General features: G+C 53.8%; 7 protein-coding genes across 7 annotated transcripts; 3 read left to right on the forward strand and 4 right to left on the reverse strand.

The window, feature by feature from the left end:
• Positions 1–258: 258 nt before the first annotated feature.
• Positions 259–1494, reverse strand: EX895_003617 (uncharacterized protein; the record flags this gene model as incomplete). The annotated part of the gene is made up of 1 exon (XM_029884215.1): positions 259–1494. One exon carries the CDS (start codon positions 1492–1494, stop codon positions 259–261), a length of 1236 nt encoding a protein of 411 aa, XP_029739588.1.
• A 3807-nt stretch (positions 1495–5301) lies between these two features.
• On the reverse strand, positions 5302–6846 carry EX895_003618 (uncharacterized protein; the record flags this gene model as incomplete). Its single annotated transcript, XM_029884216.1, has 1 exon — positions 5302–6846. One exon carries the CDS (start codon positions 6844–6846, stop codon positions 5302–5304), a length of 1545 nt encoding a protein of 514 aa, XP_029739589.1.
• A 2173-nt stretch (positions 6847–9019) lies between these two features.
• On the forward strand, positions 9020–11653 carry EX895_003619 (uncharacterized protein; the record flags this gene model as incomplete). The annotated part of the gene is made up of 1 exon (XM_029884217.1): positions 9020–11653. The coding sequence occupies one exon, from the start codon at positions 9020–9022 to the stop codon at positions 11651–11653; it is 2634 nt and encodes an 877-aa protein (XP_029739590.1).
• A 247-nt stretch (positions 11654–11900) lies between these two features.
• EX895_003620 (uncharacterized protein) lies at positions 11901–12596 on the reverse strand (the record flags this gene model as incomplete). Its single annotated transcript, XM_029884218.1, has 1 exon — positions 11901–12596. One exon carries the CDS (start codon positions 12594–12596, stop codon positions 11901–11903), a length of 696 nt encoding a protein of 231 aa, XP_029739591.1.
• A 6469-nt stretch (positions 12597–19065) lies between these two features.
• Positions 19066–20373, forward strand: EX895_003621 (uncharacterized protein; the record flags this gene model as incomplete). The annotated part of the gene is made up of 3 exons (XM_029884219.1): positions 19066–19956; positions 20053–20119; positions 20219–20373. The coding sequence occupies 3 exons, from the start codon at positions 19066–19068 to the stop codon at positions 20371–20373; spliced, it is 1113 nt and encodes a 370-aa protein (XP_029739592.1).
• A 592-nt stretch (positions 20374–20965) lies between these two features.
• Positions 20966–21340, forward strand: EX895_003622 (uncharacterized protein; the record flags this gene model as incomplete). The annotated part of the gene is made up of 1 exon (XM_029884220.1): positions 20966–21340. The coding sequence occupies one exon, from the start codon at positions 20966–20968 to the stop codon at positions 21338–21340; it is 375 nt and encodes a 124-aa protein (XP_029739593.1).
• A 425-nt stretch (positions 21341–21765) lies between these two features.
• On the reverse strand, positions 21766–24171 carry EX895_003623 (uncharacterized protein; the record flags this gene model as incomplete). Its single annotated transcript, XM_029884221.1, has 1 exon — positions 21766–24171. One exon carries the CDS (start codon positions 24169–24171, stop codon positions 21766–21768), a length of 2406 nt encoding a protein of 801 aa, XP_029739594.1.
• Between the last annotated feature and the right edge of the window lie 2010 nt (positions 24172–26181).

Raw genomic sequence — 26181 nt, forward strand, 5'->3', positions numbered from 1 at the left:
CATACGATCACCTCGTACATCCAGTACATTGCATCTCGACTATATGGACTATCTTTATCCTTCTCCCCCGACCCCTATGATCCCCCGTTAACCCCTGTACATTTGCCCTCCTCTATGACTCGAGTCGTTCTTTTCGCTTTTCTTCTCTGACACGCAATTGCATCTTTCGACAACATGCGCATCGAAAACGGTTGGATTACAGAGGCTGTATGTGCGGGCCAGCCCACAACCTACAGCTTTTAAAGAACGCGACAGGAGTCACAGCGAAGACGGTTCAAAAGCGGCTGCAGCGTGTTGCTGAGCATGGTCATGACGGTGGTAGTGGTGGTGGTGACCATGGTGACCGTCAGAGTGTGAAGACGGGCCACGTTTGGAGCGTTTCTTGAGTCCGAAGCTCGACAGGCCGCCCATGCCTTGTCCCAGACCCCCGAGGCCACCCATTCCTCCTGGTTCTCCTCCTCCGAATTTGTTCAGGAGGCTACCACCACCGAGACCGCCATGACCTCCAAGGCCACCACCGCCTAGGCCTCCTCCTCCGAGACCACCCAGCCCGCTGAGACCGCTGAGGCCACCCATACCGCCGCCAATGCCGCCCAGACTGCCGAGACCACCTGATTCAGAGCCTGCTGAACCACCAGTGCCGGCTGCCCCTGCACCTGCGGACGTTTCTCCTCCCTGTCCAGCAGCACCACGTCCAGTAGCTTCTGCAGCACCCCCGACGCCGTCGCCACCAGCGCCACCGCCGCTACAGGACGATCTGTACGCCTGAACCAAGAACTGCACCCCTTGTCCCACGTCCTGCGTCCCATATGAAACATGTGCCATAAAATTGAACCCATTCTCGCACACCGGGTCGCCCATCGCACAGAAGCACTTCCAGTTCTTGGTCGACGGCACCGCCTGTCCCTTGAGCGGATCGCCAAACGTCACGGCTCCCACAATGTGCTGACCCTTGATCGAGTGCACCACCATCGCGCCCTTCGAGTATCCACCCAGCACAAATTTAGTCGAAGGGCACCGGGAGGCGATGCTCGCCATGTATGCCGATGCCGTTTGCGCGCCTGTCCCCGGAGAAGACATGTATTCCGCGTCCGAGCTGTACACGACATCGTAGCATTGGGTGCCCGAGACTTGCTGTTGCAGGCCGTTGCAGAGCGGTCGTCCGACAATGCCGAATGTTCCTTGCATCTCGCCTGTTCCGCGGGCAAAGATGAGATAGAGCGGTGCACAGCCTGCGGAGCCGGACGAGGAAGCCGGCGAGGCGGGGTTGCTATCACCACCACCACCGCCGGAGCTGGCACCAGAGGAATCACCAACACCACCACCACCGCCGAGCATGCTGCCCAGCCCGGACATGCCTGAACCACCACCGCCCATACCACCCAGCCCGGAGATTCCACCACCACCACCCATGCTACCGAGTCCAGGAATCCCGCCCCCACCCATACCGCCCATGCCCATCATAAGCGGTGCTGGAGACCGCTTATCGACCATCTTTGGCGACCGCCTTGAACCCAAATTTCGAGCATCTCTTTCTGCACGCATCTTGTGCATGTTCAGATCTCGGAGCATCTTTGATAGCCTTTCTTGGCTGATGCCTTCTTCACGGCCTTTAATTCCTGCTTGGCCGGTGGTGCCATCGTCTGGAGTGCTTGTGATATCGGAAGAAGATGCAGGTTGGACCTGAACTGAAAAGAAAATGCAAATTAAGGCGAGCGTCCAGAGCACAATGGGTATGGCTGTCGTGAGGGATTCGGAGCGCATTGCGCTGGTGTCGAGGGAAGGGCACTGATCTGCTTCTCGCAAAGCTCTGAGCGGGAAATGGTTCGTGAGCACGGATGCACCAGCTTGGACGGTGTGAACCAAGGATGTGGTAGTGAGCGCAGGAAACGAAGCACGACCCTTCGATGGGATCCGAGCGTTTATATGTCCTCACTCCGCCTGTTCGCAAATGTTCACACACTCTCCGGTCCTTCTGCTTTTTTTGCTCTTCTTCGCTCGAGGTGAATCAGAGGAATGAAGCGGTTGCCAACGAAGAAGTCGCCTTGCCATGTCGGTCCAATCATACAGAAGTCCAATCATAAAGACGTCTAACTGGCAGCACTCTGACCTCTCAAACAGAGCAACATTGGCGAAGCTCGCACCTCTTCTACTTCACCGCCGACTACATACGGTACAACAAGGGCTCGCCAACGCGAAATTATACCTTTTTGTCGACGGTCCCGACGGCTGCTTCGATTGATGAACCGCCGCTTGGATCTTCTCTCCAACTCCTATGACAATTGACGCGAACCCGTGCGGCGAGCCACAGCGAAAGTCGCCGGCGACAACCGGCATCAGGCGCAGGACGTGTGACAAGCTTACAGCATGCAACTGTTGTCTTCGTCGTACTGTGGCTGTAGGCATCCGTGAGCCGTGTCAATATCCGTCGCTCTTCCAGACTTCATCCCCCGAGCACGGATCCACTCCTGCACCGACGCCCAACCCAAATTCCGCACATTTTGCTGTAGCCTGTCAAGCTTTCACCTCACTAACCACAAGAATGCCCTCAACCTTTGATGCAGGATAACTGCCACCAATCAGGTGCGAGTCAAGTCGGAAGTTGCACCACCACCACTACTGGGGCAAGCAGGCACAGCCAGCCGTGCATCGACGCGACAGACTTGGTTGAGCTCTTAGAACGCAAACGCAGTCAGCAACTTATATACATTATTGGCTCGGCTGCACATCTCGCCTCGTTAGCGTAGTTGGATTATCGCATCTGTCTAATACACGATGCCTCATGAAATTATCTGAGTTTGTTACAACAGAAGGTCACTGGTTCGAGCCCAGTACGGGGCAGTTTTTTTTGGAACCCTTTTCTTTTTCTTGCCATGCGTAAAGGACATGACAACCCACCAGCACACACGCACGCACGCACACACGCACACACACATATTGCGACATAGTCGTAGTACAGTAGCAAGCATCTTGGATATGATTAAATTACACTGTGACCGCCTTCATCGCATCAAGCTGCTTTAGAAGGATCGTCCAAAGACGGCACTCTGCACTGGGTTTTGGTGCTCGTTTCCGGCCCATTTTCGCCCCTGTTTTGCATCTCGAGGGGCTGCTTCGCTTCCAACGCAAGCTTTTCGTTGAGGTCCCTGGGTGCTTCTCCCAAAGTCCTGCCTGGCGGATGCGGTGGAGCTTCTGCTTCCGGTCCAGGGACCGGCCTCCCAAACCACCCTTCGCCCGACCCCCACGTTGCGGCAAAGTACAATGCGATACCAGCAAAGAACGCCAGCACGTCCAGAGTGCACAAGGGAATCAACAGGATCTTGCGAATCCTCTCCCATGCAGACCCAGGTACGGGGTCCGAGATGATCGTTTTATTCCCGCCAGGATGATGATAGCCCGTCGTTTTAGGTGTGTGGGTATGCAACGTATGCGACGCGTGTGTCTTTGTCGCTGCAACGAGCGTGTGCGTGCGCATTGGCTTGGTGCGAGTCATGTACTCAGAAGCTTTGGACTTTGTTGTGCCGTGCACTTGAGCTTTGGCTGTGTGCGAGGTTTTCGCTTTGGTGGTATGGCGAGTTTTTTCTTTGGTCGTGCGATGCGCTTTGGCTTTGGTCGTATGGTGTGCTTTGGATTTGGCAGTGTGATGAGTCTTATCTTTGGTCGCATGATGGGATTTCAGTTTAGTGGCATGATGCGTTTCCTTTTTGGTCGTGTGGTGTGCATCGGCCTTGTGCGTGTGTGTTCGAGTGGGTTTCACTTTGTGCTTCGTCGACGACGACCGTGTCTTTGTGGCGTGATGAGAAGTCGAGGGGTGATTCGTCTTGCTGCTCGGACCCCCTTCGTTCGAGCTGCTTGATGGTAGCATTCCCACTTGTGTCGTTGCTGTCGTGCTCGTCGAAGATACCGTAGGAATCGTAGAAGAGGAGACCTGGGTGGCGCCGGGCGTGATCGTGTTTTCCGAGTTTGTCGCAGCAGGAATCGAAATCGAAGCAGTGGAGATCGAGGTGAGACTCGTGGAATTGGGCGTAGACGTGCTTGACGAGGTCGTGGTCGCAGAGCTGACCGTCTGTGAGCTGCTTTGCCGAGCGGTCGCTTGAGGTGTCGACCCCAAACTCGAGCCGGACACCGTAGATTCAGAAGTGGTGGACACCACTGAACCGCTGTTTGAACTCGAGATGCTTGAGCTTGTCGAGCCAGATTGCGATGACAGACTCCCCGTCGATATGGGGGCTGCCTGCACCGCGGTCCTCAGCACCATCAATACCACCAGCAATGTGCGCGGAAATATCGCTGAAAGCAACACCATCTTGACGCTCTTGACGTGTTGAGGAAGGCGCTGAATATGGTCGTCGCTGGGTAACGTTGAGACGGGAGGAAGCAAAAAGGGAACTTTTGTTGCCCAGCAGATCCAATACAGGAAGAACAAAGCCAGGGTCAAGCAGCGAATGGCAGGCAGAGACTTGGTTGACGGATTTCATTGGCGAGGTGAGCTCCACGAGAACCTCAAAGGTCCGCTAAAGAGGTGTGTCGCCTAAGGATTTCTCCCAACAGCGTCGGTCTTCGCCCGTCTCGCTGTTTACGTCCGACTCGAAGCCGATCAGGCCACTTGGGGACAAAACCGCATGAACGCCAAGCCTCCTTTGGCTGTGAATGCAAAGACGGGTCAGAAGCGGAGACGAGCACATTGTTTTCGCTTTATTTCACTGCTGTATGACTTAGGCGTTGTTTGGAACTATAAAAGTCCATTGTTCGCTTCACCTCCGCCGAATCCGCATTGCTGCACCTCACTGCTTCAGGCGGAACAGCTTCACGTCAAAAGCAACTTCTCCCACGTGGTTTCCGCAAAAAAGGCGTTTGAAATTAATTTTCAATTTCATTCATTTTGTCCTGTTCGCCTGTTCGAGAGACTCGAAACTCCGACGTTTCGAGCGAACGAACCCCCGGAGCCCGCAAACCCCCCGCGAGCAGAGTCATCGTAAGCCACACCATGCGTCGTCCAAACGAGACCCGAACCCCGTCGCGGCATCTCAATTGCCAAGAACTCCCAAGCCAGTTTGACACCGGTCAACCTGTAAGAGTTTCACTTTGTGTCGCAGACTTGCCTGCAGCTCCGCCGACTTTTGCAACCCCAGCCCTTCACATAGTGCAACACACAGAAAAAAAAAGGCGAGTACGTGGTGTAACGAGAGTTGCTGACTCTATTGATTTTTGTGACCCTTGGAAGACTATTGTACAGAAAATGTTTTCAGCGGACTGAACCATGAACAAATGACGTGTGGTTTTGAGGTTAGAAGAGAGAAATCACTTGGTGAAGTAGATGACTTTCGAAGGGGAAAGCTTCTCGAGAACTGCCAATTCGCTAGCAATGGGCCTTTGGGCCACGACGACTACATCGAAAAGCGAGTCGAAGAGCTCAGCGTCCTGGAATGTGGACGATGGAACTTTGGCCCACTTGTCCGAGGTGACAAAGTCGTCGACGTAGCTCACCTCGACATCGAGCTCAGTGAGCTTGTCAGCCAGAGTGACGGTGGGTGCGTAAGCAAGGCTTGCCTCGCCGCGCTTGAAGCCCATTCCCACAATGGCCACCTTTGGCTTACCTTCAGCGCGCGACGTCAACTTGAGGTTTTCCGAAGCAATCTGTGCCACTTCGTACGCCTTTGCCGCGGGGCGTTGCTGGTTGGCGAGAGCAGCAGAGCGAAGCAAGGGCAAGTCGCAGTTGGCAAACAGGTAGAATGGATTGACAGGAATGCAGTGTCCACCGGCACCGAGCGAGGGTGTGTAAGGCATGAAGCCGAAAGGCTTGGTCGCCGAAGCTTTCACTACCTCGTGGACGTCGACGCCGTGCTTGGCGCAAGCGTCGGCGATCTCGTTGACGTAGGCGATGTTGATCAGCCTCTGGCAGTTCTCGTACAGCTTGGTGAATTCGGCCACCTCGGGCTTGGAGACGGGCACCACCGTGTTGAACACGCGCGAATACAGCTCGGTGATGCGTTCGAGCGACACTTGGTTCAGACCAGAGACCACCTTGGGGATATCCTCGAAAGCCGGGTAAGTGCGGCCTGGATCGACGCGCTCGGGACTAAAGCCGACGTTGACTCCCTTGGCGAGAAGAGGCGAGAACAGTTCGCGTGTCATGCCGACAGTGACACTCGACTCAACAACCACCGTAGACCCGGGCTGAGCAATGCGCGAGACCATGTTGAAAGCGGATCGGATGTGCGTCTGGTCCACCTGGCTCAGATCGGCTGTGAGAAGCGTGGGCACCGAGACCAAGCAAAGGTCGAACGACTTTGTCCTGTCGTCCGCATCCAAGTCCGAGATGAAAGTGACGTTGGGGTTGTTGCAGTGCACCTTGCGAAGGTATTGGCAGCGGTTCTCCGAGACGTCGAAAGCAACCACCTCGTAGGCAGACGAGAAGCGTTCCATCAGGTGGGCACCCACGAAACCGACACCAACCACAAGGACGGTGCCATAGGTGGTGGGCTTGTCGACCTTTGTTGCTGCGACGTGAGCAGCTTCCGAGGGGAAGAAGGTGACCTTGCTCGGCGAAGGTGTAGGCGAGGGAGAAAGACTGTCCTGGGACGCGGTGAGCGAAGGGCAGCGCTGCATGTCAGCAAAGTGGTAGTTGTTGAGGTCCTCCGCTTCCAAATCGTCTTCATCTTCAGAAACTTCAGCTGAAACGGACGAGTTGGTCGATGAAGGAGTGTGCGAGCCGGCGGAGTAGTTTGACTTGAGGACGGGCTTCATGAGTCGGACCACGTCGAGAGGTTCCTTGGTAGGAGTCTCGACGACGATTTTGCCCGAGTCGAGCGTGGGCAGCGAAGTGCGTTGAGAGAACGACGACATTGTGAAGGATATAGAGAAATGCGGGAGGAAGGGCTTTTTGGAAGAAGAAGGGGATGATGGAAGAGTAGTGGAGACTTGAGAGGCAAGTAGGTTGATGATGGAAGAGACGAATTTTTGAGAAGAGTATGCTCGACCTATATACGAAGCGAAGGGATTTACGAGCTGTAGGAAGAAGGTGCAGCAGTGCTATGGTAGAGATCACTGTTTTTGGAGTAACAGTCCCGCGAGCGGACTCCTCGTCAAGGCAGCCGCCGGTGTGGCTATGATGAGTCTCACTCATCGTGAATTGCATGACGCCCGCCCTCGTGCGAACTCGCTGTTCGTCTCATCTGTCTACTGGGTTCGGCCTGTAAGCTCGGACAACGTGAAACAGGGCGTGAGCGTGGGAAAGAGACCGCTTTTGGTAAGTGTGGTTGAGGGTAGCCAGAGCATGTGCATGCTGAGATGAGACGAACGAAGGTGAGACAGAAGCTTGAAACCGAATTCCGAAGCTAGATGCTTCTTGCTGGCGAGATGCGCCGCCCAGGCAGGGAAGGAGAGAGGTCAGACGCTGCTATCGTGCAGGGCGACGACCACAGCGATGGCTTCCAGCTCTGCTCGAAACAGCGCTTCCGAATATGGGGTTGGGGGGTTCGCCTGACGTTGGTCATAGCGAAACAGTGCTCTTCGCTCTGTCGAGCAACTCAGAGCCGAGGAGCAAGAAGAGCAAGAGCGTCTCACTCTCAGCGAGTATACGGTGGAAGACACACAGCGGTTGTATCCGTAACCAGCAAGCCCGGCGACTCTTCATTGACCCGTCCACACGGTTACAAGCGACTATTAGAGAAATGCGGATTCTTCGCTACAGGATACTTGTTTCCGAGCGAACAGGGTTCGTCCCATGGCGGCCATTAGGCGATGAGACAGGACGAGGAGGCCATCGCCCGGAAAGAAAGAGAGAAGAGACCCAAGTTGGTTTTTTCCAGCGCGCTGCACACGACGAATCGCCACATATCGTCGTCATGAAGCGCTTTCGAGGTTGTTGAGACCGGCTCAACCAGGCTGAAGCTCGCTCTGAAGGACAAATTTCGCTCTTTGTTCTGAACTTGACCTTGCTGTATAAGCTTAGGCTTCCAACATGCAGGCTCGGGGTAGCATCTCGAGCGAACACACTGCTTGAACAAGAGAGCGAACCAATGGAGGGGAGCAGCACCTAGCAACTCAGCCTTGCGGCGGATTTGGAACTTCAAGTTGAAAATCAGGCTGGAGCAGCGTCATTGTTCGCTCCCCAAACAGTGGGCGTCCCCCGCGCGGCGTACAACACATTGATTTATTAAATTAATATTTATATTTAACATTGCAAAATGTGAGCGGAGAGCGAAATCGTGCGAAATTGTGCGGCTCTGTAGATCGCTGTAGCGAAAATCCTCTCAGAAAAAGGTCCAACCACCTGTCACGCACGGGCTTGGCAATGGCAACAAGAAAATTAAACTTATGCCAAGATTGGCAACTCGCCTCACCTTGGCACCCGAGCTCGATGCAGCTGCAGCACTTGCTCATGCTATCCAACTCTGAGACTCCGAAAAGAGTCCCCCTCATCCATGCTTTCGTCGCGATGGTATCGTCTCTAAACTGGCCACCACTCTAGGATGCAACTGTTCGCCTTCTCTGAACTGTAACCTGTTCCAGTTGAAAATCTCGAGACGTGTCTGTGGTGCACAACATGCGAGGCTCACTTTCTTGTCTCGGCTTGACCTAGTATGATTCACCTGGTTCAATTGGCACCGAACAATGGCGGCATACCTCGCACGGAAGAGTGATGCAAAAACTCTCTAAGCGAGACCCTGAACCTGAGATCAACACCGCTTTTGGAAGCTGCTATTCCCTTCCTCTCATCTGTCCAGAAGGAACAAAAAAGTTCTGGCTCCACATCGATCATCGATTGAGCCAAAATCTTCCGAGGAAGATGTGTGAGAACATGGTGTAAAGACCCTGGCACGTTTGGCAATCGTCGGGCGTGTTCTTCCAGTGGCGTCGCTCTTCTTTGTTCAACTTGCAGCCTGCTCTTCCTTCCGGTCATGACAACGATAAAGATACATCGTCCCGTCTTCCTTGCCTTTCGACCACGACTTACCCGCTGACAAGATCGATGCCCAACAACATCCAAGCACGTCGACGTTGAAGCTATAGCAAAATGACGGCAGGCCATACGACCGACGAACTGAGCTCATCACAGCGCCAAGCACAAGCTTCGACCTCTTCTACTGCTTCCACGTCGAGGACGCCTTTCCAGTTTGCACCCGTACCCGCAAGATTCAGGCGACATCTCGAACCACGCGAAACTGCAGCCGAAACCGTTCCGCGCGGGGAGCTCTCTTCTCGGCCATGCTCACACTCGTCAAGTAGGCGCAATTCGGAGACACATTCTGTGTCCAGCAACGAAGACGACGGTGATGCCTTTGATTCTGACCTCCCACAACGCGACCCCTCTTCGTCGACCTCCGCATGGCCAGCACAGCCCATCACTCCGACAACGCCCATGACGCCCATGACCCCTCTCACGCCAGTGACTCCAGGGTGGCGTAGATCCTACAGTGGTTGGCAAAAGCGTAGCTCATTATATAGAGCCCACGCCGCCGAGGAAGAAGAGCAGGATGCCTCTAGCTCGACGCAAGCGCAGTTAGCGGCGGCACACACGACGAAAGAGGCTGATCCTACAAATTCAGCATCCGCGTCACGAGTAAATGCACAAGAGCAAAGCGCCCGCGCAACGACGACCCCTGCAGCTCCAAGCAGCGAGCCAATATCTGAAAACCTGTCCGAACTCGAGCCCGGCTTGTCAACTGATGGTGACGAAAACGAACTCCTGCAAGACCATCCGCAGCCACGGCCACCCTTCACACGGGCACGAGGCCGCCAGCAAGATGTGATAGCACCAACACAGGTCATAGAACAAGATCCGTTCGCAGACGCCAATCAAGTCCCTTCAGCGGCATCTGAGCCGGCGTTCAATCCTTTCATCTCCCCGGAAGACGATCGCCAACCAATCAACAACATGGAAGAGGACCGCGACCTCGAAAAGCAATTGATGGATGCACGTGCGAAAGGCGGCAAAGCGGAGTTTGACGAGTCGTTCTTCCCAGACTATGCCCCACTCGTCCAGTCACGAGTCACAGCCGGTCGATATGGCCTCATGCTTGCAATCGGAGCGCTCAACCTTGGACTTGTGATCCTCTTTCTCTTCCTCGCTCCTGCAGGAGCATCTTTGGTGATGATGGTGGCGCTCAAGTCGCGAGACATTCTATCGGTGCTTTGGCAATCGCTTCTCTTCATCTTGCACGTCCTTTGCAAGCCTTTCCGCAAGAGAAAGGAGGTTGTGATCCATCCACCCCGCAAGATTGTCAGTCTGGTGCCGGTCTACAAGGAATCCACCCAGGACGTGCTCGATACTGTCGATTCAATCATTCAGGACAATCCTGTGCGTCCGCAAGACTTCAACATCATCGCCATCATGGCTGACGGCTTTGACGTCGAAGACGACGTTATTGTACAAGAGACCATCTGCAGAGTAGAGGACTCGCCCTACTTTTCTTGGAAGATCCGCGAGTCGGCGTTTCGACTTCAGTTTGGCTTTCGAATGGGTCACCCAATCATGATCGTGCGCAAGGTCAAAAACGCAGGCAAGAAGGACTCGCTCATCTTTGCGTTCGACCTCTTCAACAGCGACAACGAGGCTACGGGTCACTGCAATTCGGAAGCGAGGGCCATGGTGTTGGATCACATCCGCAGGTTGTACAATCAGCCTGACCTCGAGTTCTTCGACTTTGTCTTCTGCACTGATGCCGACACCAAGATTCTTGCTGGCTCAGTCGATGTCTTGGCCGACCGGCTGATGGATGAAGGCGAGAAGACCGTGGGCGCCTGTGGAATCGTCGAGGCAGACTTCGAAAAGCCAGGTCGAAGCCTAAGGACGTGCGGGTTGTGGTACTTTTGGGACCATTTCCAAGGATTCCAGTATACCTACGGACAATGGATCCGACGTCGCTCCGAGTCCTCATGGGGTCGAGTCACATGCATGCCCGGTGCCATCACCATGCTTCGCACGGGTGCCATCCTTGGCCAAGCTTCTGCCGAATATCGCAAACACGTTCAGAACGGTAATCTTGTCAATCGTCAAGTCCAGTATCAGGGTACCGACCGCCGACTTTGCTGGTCTATCATTTCGCGGTCGAAAGACGTCCGCACTGTACTGGAAACGCGCGCCGCCTGCTTCACCATCCCGCCACAATCTCTGTCTCACTACCTCTCGCAACGCCGTCGCTGGGGGTCCAACGCGTACTTTAACGCTTTTGTCACGTTGACCCAGCAGAACCAGCATGTGGTTACGCGCATCTGGATGACGCTCGAGCTGACACGCTCAACGCTGGTCTTCTTTCGAATGTACAACTTTGCTCACTTTGTCTACAACCTAGTGACCAAGTTTTCCATTTTGGGCGTTGCGCCACTGCTGGCGATCACGTTGTTGCCTCAAATCTGGTTCTTGCTCTTCGTGGTCATTCCGACCAAGAGATACAGGCCCTTATTGCATCATTTGCTCTACGGTGCAGTGCTGAACCGCTTGTGCAGCATCATCTTGACGCCCACGGTGTATGCAAACGTGCTGCTCGGATTTGGAGACTTCAGATGGGGCAAGTCGCATACCGGTGCGAACGCGGCTTCTCAGCAACAGCAGCAGGAGGGCAAGGACGTGGCTCAATTGGCGGACCAGATGGAAAAGGGCGAGTCGCGACCTTGCACGCCTCCAAAGGATCAAACGGAAGTATGTTGATCGACGTCAAATGTACAATATCAGATCGACGTTAAATGTAACCTATCAGCAAACGCGCACATACACTGAAGCCTGCTACAGCTTCGTTTCAGCGGAAAGAATATTCCATTAAGGAGCGACCGGCAAGAGAAAGGACTGAGATGGAATGAGAGGCAAGGAATGAGTGGGACAAATAACGATGGGATGGTACACGAAGATCTTGAAAGCAAAAGTCTATCGTTGCAGCGCAGACACGACCGACGCCGCTTTAGATGAGTCCGTCGAGGGGGCCCAGAATGTTCTCGATGGTCTCAAAGACAATATCGGTGGGCCACACTGGGTTGTCACCCTGGGTAGAGGAGGCGCGGCCGATGATGCTGCCGACAGCGGAGTCAGCGGCCTTGCCTTGGAAGTGCGAAGCGATCTCCTCAAGCACCTCCTCGACCTCCTTCACGAGCTTCTTCTTCTTGTAGCCGAGCACGTTGCGGAAGTAGTAGAGCCACTTGATAGCCTCGGTCTTGGCGTCGCCCAGCTCCTTGAGGATCGATTCGATGTCAGCAGGGATGGTACCTTGAGCCCAGTCCTCCTTGTCGGCAAGACCGAACTTCTCGAGCAAAGCCTCGAGCTCTTGGAGCAGGTGCTTCTTCTTGTATCCAAGGACGTTGCGGATCCAGTAGAGGTACTTGACGACGGTCTGCTTGGCATCGCCGAGCTCACCGAGAATGGCCTGAACCTTGGCGACAAGAGCACCAAGATCGAGTGTGCGGGTGAGGAGGGCCAGGTCGCGCTCGGCAAAGTCAGCATCCTTGACGGATCGCTCAGAGACTGAGACGGAGGCGGCACCTCTGGCCTGGAGAGCGGAGGCTCCACGGGCGTCAAGGGCAGAAGAACTCTTGATGGGGCTTGCAAAGCTGCCAGCAACCGCAACGGCAGCGAGAACGGCAAGGTATCCGGTGAACTTCATGTTGCTTAGCTATTGTCTAGGAATAAAGGGAAGGTGGTGGGAGAGAGTGCCTTTGAGAGAAGAAGAGTGCGTTGCAGGATGGTGTCGAGTAGATGACAAGAGTGGAACGGCGAGCTTCTTATATACATTTCGCACCCTACCCCGGCGACTTGAAAATGTTGCGCTATACGGATTACCGCAATGTCGGCCAGTCGTGCACAGGGTGACTCTGCTAAACTGTGCCTTACACCGTGGTGGCTACCGATGCTACCCAATCACGCCAAGGCACGTCATAAAGCTACCAGTTGGCACGCAGAAAGCAGAGATACAGCCTTCGGACGGAAAGCCGCGAGCTGATCTACCAAAGGGTACACAAAAGCGGCTGGTCGGTACGCCAATTCTGAGACCGGTGTGTCCGCCCTTTCTAGCGTGGGACTGTCTACCTCGCTCATGACGGCTTTGGCGCTAGAAAATGGCACCATCGCGCTGGGGGGAGCCTTACGCAGCGTCAGGGATCAGTAACGCAGAGTGAGACCGCGAGGGTCAGAAGAGACGAGTGACAGACGACTGATCTCGCTAAAGGTGAAATAGGATCGACGCAATGTCCATCAAAAGCAGGTTACCTCCCGCAGCCGACCGACCGGGATCCTCGCGGCAGCACGGAACCTCGGCTCGCGTTGCTCGGCAACCATGCGCAGGCGTGGATCCACGAAGAAGGAAGGCGCCTTGTGCATCTTCTAAAATAGTACACGACGCTGCCCGGATCAGCAAACAAAGTCGACTCACAGCTTCGGTCCGGCGGGCGGTGGGCGGCGGGCAACCACGAGTAATTCTCTGAGGCGCTAGTCTGATCGTCGCTAAACGCCCTTGCGCATGCATGAATTAAGCGTCCAATGGCACTTTACCTCGGTAAAGCAAGATGGAACGAAACGACTCAACGAACGAAAGTTCGAAATCCGATTTGAGAGTCTACGCCCGACGCGAGCGCCCCTGTCAAACATAGCGAGCCGCCGCTAACCAGACACCAAATTCGCAGAAATTCCTGACCCAGCCGACCGACACCCTAAGCAGGGCAAGGTTTCTCGCTTGCTTCCTTAACAGGCCCAAAGCGCCCGCGCAAAATCAAGGCCGAGCACTCCGTTCATTGAAAGACGCGATGGATGCAATTCGATGGCGTATCTGATAGCCATCGTACCGAAAAAGATAAGATCGTCGCCTATGTTGCAAGCCGTCATCTGGAAGGCGAATATGCACATGTTTCAACGAGCCGAGGCGGACCTTTTGAGCTTTAGGATCTTGCTTGCGCACACAACGCCACATTGCTAGCCAACTACATGTTTCTCTCGGTGAGGAGACAGTGTCGGGTTTCACGCTTGCTCTCGAGTCACGATTACCCGGGAACGCCCGTTCCAGCACGGCGGGAGTCTAGCTGGGGCTCTCCTGCTACTACTCGATTCCCTACCATGCCCTTCACTTGCGAGGTCCCTGCAGTCGCCCAGCGTGATGCATTGTTGAGACGCTGTTCAGTGACAGAAGGCACTGCAGCGACTCTGCTGGATTGGTTGCGTTTGCGAACGTCATTTGCTGTCTGTCCAAGCGCTTCTTTGCTCGAAATTGACGAAGAAACCAGGCGTATTTGTGCGACCTCGAACAGCCACAAAAGGCGCATACACTAAGTAGGTGGCGATGCCGCTAGCGTTGTCCACAATCACGATCTTTGCAATCACGTTGTTCGTTGGCATGTCCTTGGCGCGGTGAGACGAAATGTGTCGTGGAGAGAAGGCAGGGGTGCGAGCAACCCTGGGCTACAGCCGAGTTGTACGATCAACGCAAGGACCCGCCACCATCGCTGCCAAGAGAAACCCTGCAACAATTGACGCAATCCTAAGATTGTGCGCGTCCAACATACTGGCAGTCTCGTATGGTCGGAAGCAAAGGGATGGACGGTGGAAAAAAAGGCCGTTGAAGATTTCCTCAACCACCATACCTGGCTCGTTGTTCTTCTTGTCCTCAGAGTAGCGTCAGCTGTTCTAGCACCATTCCTGTTGCTGCATTCAGACGAGCTGCATCGACAGCCACTTCTACCTGACGATCACCTAGCCTATTTTACTGATTGCTCGGCCCATCACACAAAGCGAGCTGGGCATACCTTCCCATTGCGCCACCATCCAAAGTCTTTCTGGCCTGATCATGAAACCGGGAGTTGCATCCTAGCCATATACCACAACGGGCAGCTGCCTCCCGCAATAAAACACCTCGCGTCCCTGTTTTGACGTGGTTGGAAGGGGTGACATGCTGATGCAGCAGAGCCCAACAGGCCGCAATTGAAATCGGTGACAATGGCAATGTTACGTTGGTAACCCTGCAGTGCTGCAGATGAGGCTAATGCAAGTAATACGAGTGATCGGATGCTGTGCCAATGCGACGTTTGATTGCGATCGTAGTGGTGCCATGCTCCGATGCATGCAACAACACTCAGCCTGTTGCTGAGTCGCAAGGCCTAGCTAGCCAGATGCAACTTGGCCAAAAGGACGCGTCACACCAAAGGAGCAAGACGCTGCTACTATGTATAGACGCGCCAAGTCAGCCGGTGACAGAGACCCGAACAGGATCAGACACCGTCCCAGGGACATTACATGCAACAGATGAACGGAACAGAACTAGGAATGTCCGGTACAAACCAATTACTCGAAAGAGTGACCCAGCTAACCAGAACTCGAAAGAGTGTCGTGAAGGAGGATAATGTCATTACCTTACTAATAGTCCAATCTAAGTCTCGTGACAGCAGACGCGGTTATACGAACTGGGCAAACGTTTAATAAATGATAGGTATTAAGGATCCGTGCAGGTTTCTGTTGAAGAAACTAGAAACTAATAGAGGATAGTGGAATGCTAGGAGGAGGAATGATATCCATTGATATCTAGCGGAACACTTGAGGCGAAAGCAGCTTTCCAGCTAAAGATTGACGCTCAAAGATGAAAGTCTGGGCAGCAAAACAGATTAGATACCTGTGTACCAGACACTAGAAGAGCGACGATCATGTTCCTTCCGATAGCACCTGGATGCACTGCGTGTCAGTTGCTATTGAACGACGGCAACGGGATCGTGAACGTAGCATCTGATACCGTCCTGGAGGCCGTGATCGTGAACATAGATGTGCGTCTCGGGATAACGCCCATAGGGCGTACGTAGCTGACGCAGCTCTTGTTGTTGCGTATGCGCATACGGGTGTGCAACCGAAACAAGAAGTAGACCGGCCAGCAGGCTGATGGTCCAGATTCCAGCGCACACCACCACGTTGTACACCTCGAAGGTGCCTAAGCCATTGGAGTACGACGCGAATCTGTTCAATTGACGCAAAATCTGCATCCACGAGTTTGGCACCACACTTTGCCTGATCGTGCTGCTGTTCGTGGAGTGCTATGTGGGGATTATCGACCGTTCAGTCATTTTCGAACCAGAGCGCCTCTTTGACGTTGGAATGGACCACGAACAAAGGAGCTTTAGCGTGCGCAACGGGGACATCCACCAGTGTTTCACCCCTTGGTTCCTGTTTAGCTTGAGTACATCGCCTCTCCGGTTTTTCTTGTTCGGCGTCGGTGAGTGCGACCTCCAATCCTCCCACGATGTTGATCGCATTTGGAAAGGCGTTACACCTTTCCCCAGATCGCACAGCAAGGTTCGTGAGCGCAGGGTTGACGTTTGATTTACCTCCGTATCCCGGCGCAAGTCCTGTACCACTGGGCAATCCGCGGACGGATTGATCGATGGGAATAACCGAATGGCCACGGGTGATCAAGATGTTGGCTAGACATGATCCCGTGATGCGCGCTCCAACAACCACTGTAGTTGTCGGTTGGCCATCAGGTCTGTTGCCCTTGCCGTCTGTATGCGAACCTGGCATGATAAGAAAGCTCTTCCAGAGCCGGGAGCTGATGGCGGTGAATTGGATGTCAAGGCTCAAGAGAGGCGAAGATAGGTGGGGCATAGGTGATTTATACAAGCCCCAGCAATTGTCTCTCGGTGGCCGTGCTGGTCGATTGCTTGGCTCAGAGCTCGAGCTTGAATTTACAGGAGACCGCCTTGTTGGGACAAGAGGACGATGATGCAGAGTTGTTACGTCGGTTAAAACGCTTCAGTTGCTCCCGAATAGCATGACTTTCGGAAACTCCAGAAAAGTCACGCAACGGGTCCTGTATCTTCAGCGATCGGACGTTCCCGAAAAAAGGCCGGACGTGCTCGAAAAAACCCCCCCGAACACAGGTCTTGTGCGCACGGACTCCTCTGAGTAGGCGGTTGGGTTTAACAAAATCAGATAGAGTGTCCGACAAGATAGCTTTCAGAGAGGGTGCGAGGGTGCGTTGGTGCTCGCAGGGCAGGTGGCTGTTGTTCTTTTGCCAAAGTGGTTCAGTTTTCGGGTAAACGCCCAACCAAAACGCTCCGACGCGCCTCCAAGCTCTAATCCTTTGGGTGAGAGCACATAAAACCGCACGAACAAATAGTCCGTCAATTCCTTGGGGGGATGGCGGCAAGAACTTGGCATCGCGGGTAACACGAAGCCCATCTGCCCGACCGTCTGAAGAAATAGATCCAGGAACTGCAGAAGGATAACAAGCAAGACCAGCCCAACGAACAATATCGTCTACAAAAGCGTGGCGGTAGACAGTATTGCTTGCCAAGCAGTAAGGTACGCTACCCGATCCTCTTCCAGACGCTGCACCGGGCGATTTGGAGACCAACTGCCCACTCTGAACGCCATTTAACAGGCACCAAAAGCGTCACCGAATCCGACAGCTTACTCTATCTTCTCGAAACGTGAAGTGTTTGCTATCGTTGCCTTTGCCTCTTGGTCTGCTTCATTTTCGAGTCTCTCGTCCAACACCTATTGCTCATCTATCGCGAGCATCGCCAAGAGCCTCAATGTGACATCCTAGTTGGTCAATTTGACCATCACCCTCTACCTCGTCTTCCAAGGCCTATCGCCTTCATTATGGGCTCCCCTTTCCGATACAAATGGTCGCAGAACGGGTTACTTGGTCATTTTCACCATTTATCTTGGAGTCAACATTGGCCAAGCTCTGACAAAAATGTACGCTCAATCGGCCGTTCTTCGCGCTCTTCAAAGCAGCGCAAGCGCAAGTTCTGTTGCCATTGGCGCAGCAATTGTTGGCTATGTCGTAGAGCGGCAAGACAGCCGGATACCTGGGTACCTTCATTGCTGCTTCTCTTATTGTTACCGCTGTTTGGTCCCTGGTAAGCGGGGCCATCTCAGAAAGCCTAGGCTGGCGCAGCATCTTCTGGCTTCTCGTTGCGTATGGTGGTGCTTTCTGTCTCTCGGCATTCGTAATCTTGCCTGAGAATGTTGCACAACATGGTTGGAAACGGTTCATTCGCACCAAAAAGGCTCGCCCGTCCACCGGCATATCGGCTCTGGGTCTCCAGTGACGAGGAACAAGCAGTTTGCACTGTCAACGCACTGCAAGCGCAGAACAGTCGTTTCTCTTTTTCTCACATCTTCAGGCCTGTCCTACTTTTAAGAATTTCTCTGTCGTTCGCGTTCGAGGATCTGACGTCTGTCCCCAAATTCGGGAACGATTGATCTCCCGCTACGCAGCCGAGCTCGCAGAGCTGGACAGGAGCTCACTTGCCTCTAACGACTGGACACGCGTGTCATTCGTAATGGAGGGGAAAGAGGCTTAAGGTCCTGAATACAAAAACACATGCAATTGTACTGTATCTTATAAAAATTACACTAACTTAACTTGGAAGAGCCTGTGTTCTCCCAATCTGTTCTGACTCAGTCGCCGAACTGCGCTACGAGATTCAGCTCCTACGCACCTCAGCAGGAGCCGTGAGAGGGTTGACGTTATATGCGTAGTACTGCACTCCGCAGGGCACTGTCAGAAAGCAACATGTTAGTCACGAGAATGCTGAGTTTAGTCACAGTGACAGTGCAACATTGTTTTCGTGCATTTGGAATGCGTTTCGGACGTTCCCGTAAACTTAGCGACACAGCCTCGTCTCCAATGTATGATCGCTTTATACGACTCCATTGGGTGTGAGAAGGTATTGCCAACGTGGTTGCTTCCTTGCAGACTGACAACCGCCTCGTCTCCAATGCATAGTAGCTTTCTACGATTCCATTGGATGTGAGAAGGCAGTGCCAACGCGGTGCTGGAACTGCGGTTGCTTCCTTGCGGACCGACACAGCCTCGTCTCCAATGTATGATTGCTGTCTATGACTCCGTTGGGTGTGAGAAGGTAATGCCAACGCGGTTGTTTCCTTACGGACTGACACAGCCTCGTCTCCAATGTATGATCGCTTTCTACGACTCCATTGGGTGTGAGACTATAGTGCCAACGGGGTTGTTTCCTTACGGACTTAGCTAGATGCCTTGGCGTACATAAAGCGAGGTCCTAGCCCGCTCATAGTAATGTTTCCCATCGCATGCTTCTCCGCGTCATTTCCTTTTGCTTGATATTTGCAAAATGCTGGCCAAATTTATCTGTACACTGCTGCTCGTCGCTATGGGGTCCGCCGCGAACCTTGACCCTAACTCATCCAGCTTTACCAGCACTGTTGCCCCTACCAAGACCATCCGGGCTACAGCACCAACCAGCTCGCCTACTGGGATTCTCAAGTACGAGCCAAGTACGGGCGGAAACTACTTTGTAGGCGGTGCATATGCGCTCTTCAGTGCAACCATTTTCTTTCACGTCTTTCGACACAAGGATCTTTGGGCGCTCTGTTTACCAATTGGCACTTTCTTCTCAGCGATCGGATTCTTTCTGCGCCCCTCGCTCGACCCGTACAACGTCAGCTTAGGACTGTACATTGCTCAAAGTATGTGTATTGTCATCTCTCCCGCTGCATTCCTCGCCTTCAATTATATGCTCTATGGCCGAATGATCCTGGCGGTGGACAAAAACTTTGGACGCCAGAGCACCGAGACTGAAGCTCTCGAAACCCAGCCTCTGTCGGCTACGCAGAAAATTACCAAGCTCCACAAAGCGGGTGGACGCAGGACGGAAAGGTCACACATCTCTTTTGTCCCACCTCGTATCGTGGGTCGCGTATTCGTATGCAGCGATATCTTCACGTTCCTGCTCCAGTGCGCTGCTGGCGGACTGCAGGCGAGTGGCGGCAGTGATAACAAAACCATGGTCAACGTAGGCGACAAGCTGTATCTAGGGGCTGTCATCATGCAAGGTATCTCGTACATTTTTTTCACGCTCTTAGTCACGTACGCAACGTTTATGGTGATCCGAGATGGAGCTCGTGAAAGGGCAAGCGTACAGCACTCCAACACGATCATGGGGCTGGGAAAGCACGTCTTTGCGCTGTTTTCCGGGCTTTACTTTTCGTCCATCTTTATAATTGTAAGTTCTAATTTACGGTGTGTCGGCGTACCTGACAGGCAAGCAGAAAGAATTGATCGACTAACTTGATTCTTTCTGGCGCATGACGATATTCAGATCAGGTCGCTGTATAGGATGATCGAATTTGCCCAGGGATACGACGGCTATCTGGTATCCCATGAAAGTACGTGTGTCGTAAGCGGGTTGTCCTTCCTTTCAGAAGCGGTCAGCTGATCCAATCCCTCCTCGTTCTTGTCCTTCTCTGACCCGTGCCTCTCTGCAGTCTACCTTTTTGTGCTGGACGCCGCTCCGTTGCTGCTGGCGGTCGGAATTTGGGTGGTGATTTGGCCTTCGACGCTCCTCGAACGGATCTTTGAGAAGCGATTTTGGGTAGCTGGTAGTTATCGCCTCTCGAGAACCGCTTCAGGAGCACACTAGCTCTAGGGCGGTGGCCGCCGCTCTAGGCGACGGCCGCGGCCGTCCTGCCAAACGGGCGAGATCTCACATTACAAAAAAAAAGCAACGGTCGGTGCGGAAAAACACTGCTCTAGTGCCAGCAACGGTTTAAAATTTTGGACGGCCGTGACGCGTGAATGTATTGGCTGGCCAAGTGCCCAACGACGCACCGCCCTACTTGGCAGAAAATGGCCAGCCGTTGCTTCGAAGTGACCGTTGCTTGGAACACTGGCCAAGTGCCCCAACGGCCGAAACGCCTTTTTTGGCAGGCAACAGCAACGGCTGGCTGTCAAGTTGCTTAGGGTAGGGTTAGGGTTTAGGCACATGCATTCTCTTTTGTCCATCTTGACCTCTCTAGCTCTCTTGTTCAGAGACAGGGTTTGCAGTCAACGCTGTGGACGCTGGCTTCTGCACATGGCGTCGATCCAACCAAGACTGCGCTGATGCATGAATTGAAAGGATGCGCTGGCGTGAGAACAAGCATGGCATCGTTGGAAAATGCCCAAACTGAAGCCTCTTCACTGTATTTATTCCTGTAGGGGGTGACGAACCTAGGGCCTGAACACCTCCTAAGATGGACCAGGGACAATCCGACGAGATGATCGATTCTTACATTGCTCGCGATCATTCGCTCGCTGGCTTTGACCGTTCCAACTTTACTCCTGACGTCTACAAGTATGAGGCGCCATCTTCGGGCCACATCGTTGGCGGATTCTCGGTTGCAGACTGCCCTGACGAGGGCCTCTTGTCTTGGAGCACCGTAGCGGCGAGCTTCTTCGACAACGGATACCACACCGCCACAGGAAGCGGGTGGCGACCGAGTTCGTCGGCTGCGCAGGTGCATCTTGGGATCGGTTCGGTACTGCGCTGGCTTTCTGTGCATTCTACGTTGCTGACGGAGGGTATCCGCGCTATGCAACAGTCGTTCGAGAAGCATTCCAGCAGGTAGACCCAGACATCACGAACCAGCATGGCTTTATTGTCGCCCCATTCTCCTGGGAGAGTGGCTTCCCAGCCTACGATGACGCAGATGTGTACACAACTTGGCTCCAAGTAGTTCGGATAACGGATGCAGAGGCCACATATGCAGAGCAGCGTGGCGGCGAAGCGCTCGAGGACATGTTTCTACAGCGGCAGCCTGATCTTTACAACCTCACTCGGGCTAGCAAAATCTAAATTGTAGGGAATTGCAGCGGCATGCTGCGTTCGCAAGCAATTGTGGCACAAGGTGAGCGGCTGTTGCGTCCCATCAGAGGCTTGTCAAAAATATGTTGAGTGTACAGCACGTAGAACTTCGGGATATGCTTTTAGCAAACGTCGACATTGATGGCAAAGATAGATGCGATCCTCCTCACGTCGAACTCATGTCCTCCTTCAACTCTGATACGTCCAGGTGGTAGATGAGTGAATCTCTCTGCTGCTGGACCCAACGCTGAATGTCAATTCACCTCCCTCCGGAATCTTCCAACCTTGATGGAGCGTCGACCATACCGAAACATCCTTGTTCCTCAGCTCGAAGCTAATCTTTCTCGTTTCGCCCGGCTTGACGTCTTTGGCCTTCTCAAATCCACGCAGGGTCTTGACTGGTTGAGGGTTGTCGTGGGAGTCGGCTGAAGAAGGGAAGCTCACATACAGCTGTGCGACCTCTGAAGCTGTTCTGTTGCCAGTGTTTGTGATTTCGGTCTCAAGAGTGAGAACTGTGTCGTAGAGGCCAGCATTGCTGTTGATGAGCTTCTCCTTGGTGGGTTGAATTGACGTTGCGTCCTTTGACGGCGTAGAGCGCACAGCGAGGTTGCTTGAGTAGCTGAACGAGGTGTACGAGAGTCCATGGCCGAACGCAAAACGAGGTGTGATGTTGTGGTAGTCAAACCACTTGTAGTCGACGAGCAGCTTTTCGTTGAACACCGCCGTCGGGTGGGAAATTGGATCGTCGACAATCGTGTTGGGAGGATAATCGCTTTCCGCCTTTGCAATGGTAAAAGGCAGCTTGCCACTGGGACTTGACTCGCCCCACAGCACCTTGGGAAGCGTCGCACCGCCTTCCTGACCGGGCAGGTAGGCAAATACAACGGCAGTCACATTGGGGTGGTCGATCCAACTCTCAACATCAACTTGACCAGGGCTGTGGATGATGACAATCGTGTTGTTGTTGTTGCTGGCAACCGTATCGATCAGATGATCCGCGTTGGCCCAAAGCGTGAGGTTCTGACGGTCGATAAACTCGGCAGCATACGCGTTGGCAAATACGAGAGCGGCCTCGCTCGAGTTGGCCCGCGCTTTGGCACCTTGCAGGTCCCAATTGTCCAGATGCAGATTGATATCTGGACCGTTGGTCCGCGTGTATTCCTGGATCGCTGCTGCTGGCGTGATAACGTAAGGAGGGTATGCCCATCCTGATCCACCACCCATCGTCAATGTACCGTTGAAGGCGTTGATGTTGCACTTGCCATCATTCGCACAGCTCGTAGCCCCTGCCAGATTGTCGCCTGCGTCTTGACCGATCACGGCGAGCGTCTGCATCTGCTCAAGGCTCTTGAGCGGCAGACCTCGTCCTTCTTTGTTGTTGTTCTTGACCAGCGTGATGGAATCGAGGCCAATCTGGTGGATGACCTTGTGATGGTCGCCGCGAACATTGTTGGTCGGCAGTGTCAGGTCACGAACGTCGAAGGAAGGTTGAGGATACGAGTCATCCTGCAGTTCAAACGCCGGTGTAAGGATACGCAAAGCCATGTCGTCCAGCCTAGCCTCGGGCACGGAACCGTTCTGGACGAGAGCAACCAAGGACTTGCCGTAGAAATCGCCAAACCTGCCGTTGTAAGCCGTTCCGGGCATGGACACGTCCAGCCCGCCCAAAGCCGATTCTCGGTTGGACCATGTTCCTCCCCAGTCCGAGATGACGGCACCCTGGAAGTTGAGTTCCTCCTTCAGCAGGTAGTTGAGCGAAAAGTTGTCGCTACATGCATGGGACCCGTTGACCTCGTTGTACGAGCACATGATGGTGCCTGTTCCGGCACGCACTGCTTCGGCGAACGACCAGAGGTACAGCTCGTGCGTGGTGCGATCGTCAACGATCGAATCGATGGGCATCTGCTCCAGACGCGGGAACACGCTGGAAGGTTCGGTCTGGTTGTACGGATTCCGGAAGGTCTCCTGTTCGTAGGCAATGTAGTGCTTTGCACACGTGACAACACCTTGCTCTTGAGCGTGCTTGACGCTAAGATACGATGCCACGCCAGAAAGGTATTCATCTGGTGACCATCCCTCCCAGTTTCTGCCACCACGCGGAGCACGACCGAGGGGCCCACCAGTGACAGGGCCCAGCCAGATATTGACGCCTTTGCCTCGAAATTCTCTTGCAAGCGCCTCTGCTCGCTGTGCGATCAGATCCCTGTCCCAGGTAGCAGCCGTTGTCACACCAGCGGGGAACTGCGACACGCGACGAGCAGGCCGAACACCAGCAGGACCATCTTGAAGGCAAAGTGCACCGAGACCAACGCGAGGAGCGGTGCCTGTGAAGCCCACGCACTTGCCTGTGTATCCTGTGGTAACGTTGACCTTTTCTTCAATGGTCATTTGGTCCAACAGCGACTTGGCCTTGGCAAAGCCGTTGGCCCAGGCGGCTCCACCGGTAGTGTAGGGACCAGTATAAGAATGGGCATCGTTGTTGCGCGCATAAACATCGTCAGCTGATGTGAAGTAGCCAGAGTTGGGAGGAGCGGCAATGCTGGTGCCTATGGCGGCGATGAACGCCAGCACGATGGCCAGTGTTCGCGATCTCATGCTTCCTAGGTGATCCTGGACGTTCTAGAGGTGGAGAGCACAGAAATGAGGGTAATGCGGGGCATGATGCCAACGTGCTGAAGCAAGGCTAGACTTTATAGACCTTTCGACTGCTCTCAGGTCGTGTACTACATCTTTCAGCCAGGCTCAAGCTCGCTGTGGGACGAACACAGTATACACAAGGTTTTACGCAAAGAAGAAGAGGGCTAACTACGAGGAGGACAGGCCAAATGGAATGAAAGGCTGCAAGCGAAAACTCAGGCTTGGCCAAGATCGGCCGGAGGCTGCCGAAACTATGTCCTGTAGTACTTGGCAAGCGGCTCAGCTGTGGCCGCCTCATGTCAGACAATGATAGTATTCGACTGTCGAAGCAAGATTAAGAGACGTCACAAAGCGGAGTCACCACGCGGTCTAAGCAGCAGTTCACCAATGTCTCGACGTTGCACAAACTGCTCTCACCGGTCACATGATTATGGTTTGGCCCCCATTCTCGCCTGGTATTCTGATGAACAAAGGGACGACATGCCGTCTTTCTAGCCGAGGCTCACTCTACTTGGTCTTGCAGAAACGTCGTTACAGCTCGATGCATGCAGCAATTGGCCAAGCGGCATTTGAGACATACAATTGACCGTTCGCTGGGTGACGCCGGTGAATTTGATTTCAGAGGAAACGCGCTTATGCCAATGTCGATGGCTTGCAGCATGCATGCAGCTGCAAATCGTGCCATGCGAGGTCACCAAACAGGCTTTCCCCTCATCGCGACCGACAAACAAAGCACCCCCACACACTTTGACAAGCAAAGCACCCCACGCCAACAAAACGATCACCCACACGGTCTACTGATGATGCTACACAGACTCTCCGGCCTTCAGCTCCGTGATGTCATGCGCCAATAACCTACAGTTGCAGCGTTAGCTGGACCAGACCGCCACTACCCATAGGAGCAACCCGAAGAGCCACGTCTGCGGTTGGCATCTTTCACCCTGCGCGCCTCGCAAGGACGTGCTTGACTGCCCAATTGGAATAAGGCACCTAGTCTCTCTGCTGGCTTTGCGCTGACCACAGCCGAGTCCACCTTGTCTGTACATTAGCAGCCGATTGTGGAGATGGGTGTGGGGAGCTCCTCGGCAAAGTCTCTTTGCCCAGTGACTGGCTCTCTCAGCCTTCCTTCACAACCTTCTGTCACTCCAATGCCTCGGGTACCTGCGGGTCCTGTTCTTCTACCCAAGCCCGTTGCCGCGATATCCTCCTGTTGGACCGTGCTCTCGTCCGGGTCGTCCTTGATGAGCACGCGCCGCGCCCTTCTCCTGGCCATCAAGATGTGAGTAGTCTGTCGGAGCACAAGCGACAAAGACCTGCTTTGATGAGGGTGCTTGATCAAGGATAGCGCAAATATCGGCGAGTAGACGCGAGTCATACAAAACTCCATCTTGGCTCTCTGCTCGGCGCGAGAAAGCCGCTGCTAAAGAATTTATCCCTCTAATCACCCAAGTAAGTTTCTCGCGTGGTCCAACCTCGCTATCGCCTTTGTCGTTCAACATGCCTAGCGTCTCGTCTGAGACTTTGTCACCGTCACGGACAGTCGGGTCGCATCATTTTGTTCATGGTTTCCCGCTTGCCTAACCACTCGCGCTTTTTGACAGTCGCAGTAGCACAAAGGCTGCATGTGCTTGAGTAACACAGAGATACCTCGCAAAAGAGTGACGCCGCACAGGTCCGGGCTGTTCCAGGAAAAATTTGGCGGACGTTCGACTTTGCAAAAAAAGTCGAATACAAAATGTTGACACGTCTCGTTATAATTTCCGAGCGGACTGCTTAAAAAATTGGTTGTATTTGTGTATTCAAAACCAGACGGACTGCTTCAAAATTGTCTGGTTGCTTGAATTCAGGTTAGGGTTAGGGTTAGGGTTAGGGTTAGGGTTAGGGTTAGGGTTAGGGTTAGGGTTAGGGTTAGGGTTAGGGTTAGGGTTAGGGTTAGGGTTAGGGTTAGGGTTAGGGTTAGGGTTAGTT

This window comes from Sporisorium graminicola, chromosome SGRAM_21 (genome assembly GCF_005498985.1).
Source record: "Sporisorium graminicola strain CBS 10092 chromosome SGRAM_21, whole genome shotgun sequence".
NCBI classification, from domain to species: Eukaryota; Fungi; Basidiomycota; class Ustilaginomycetes; order Ustilaginales; family Ustilaginaceae; genus Sporisorium; species Sporisorium graminicola.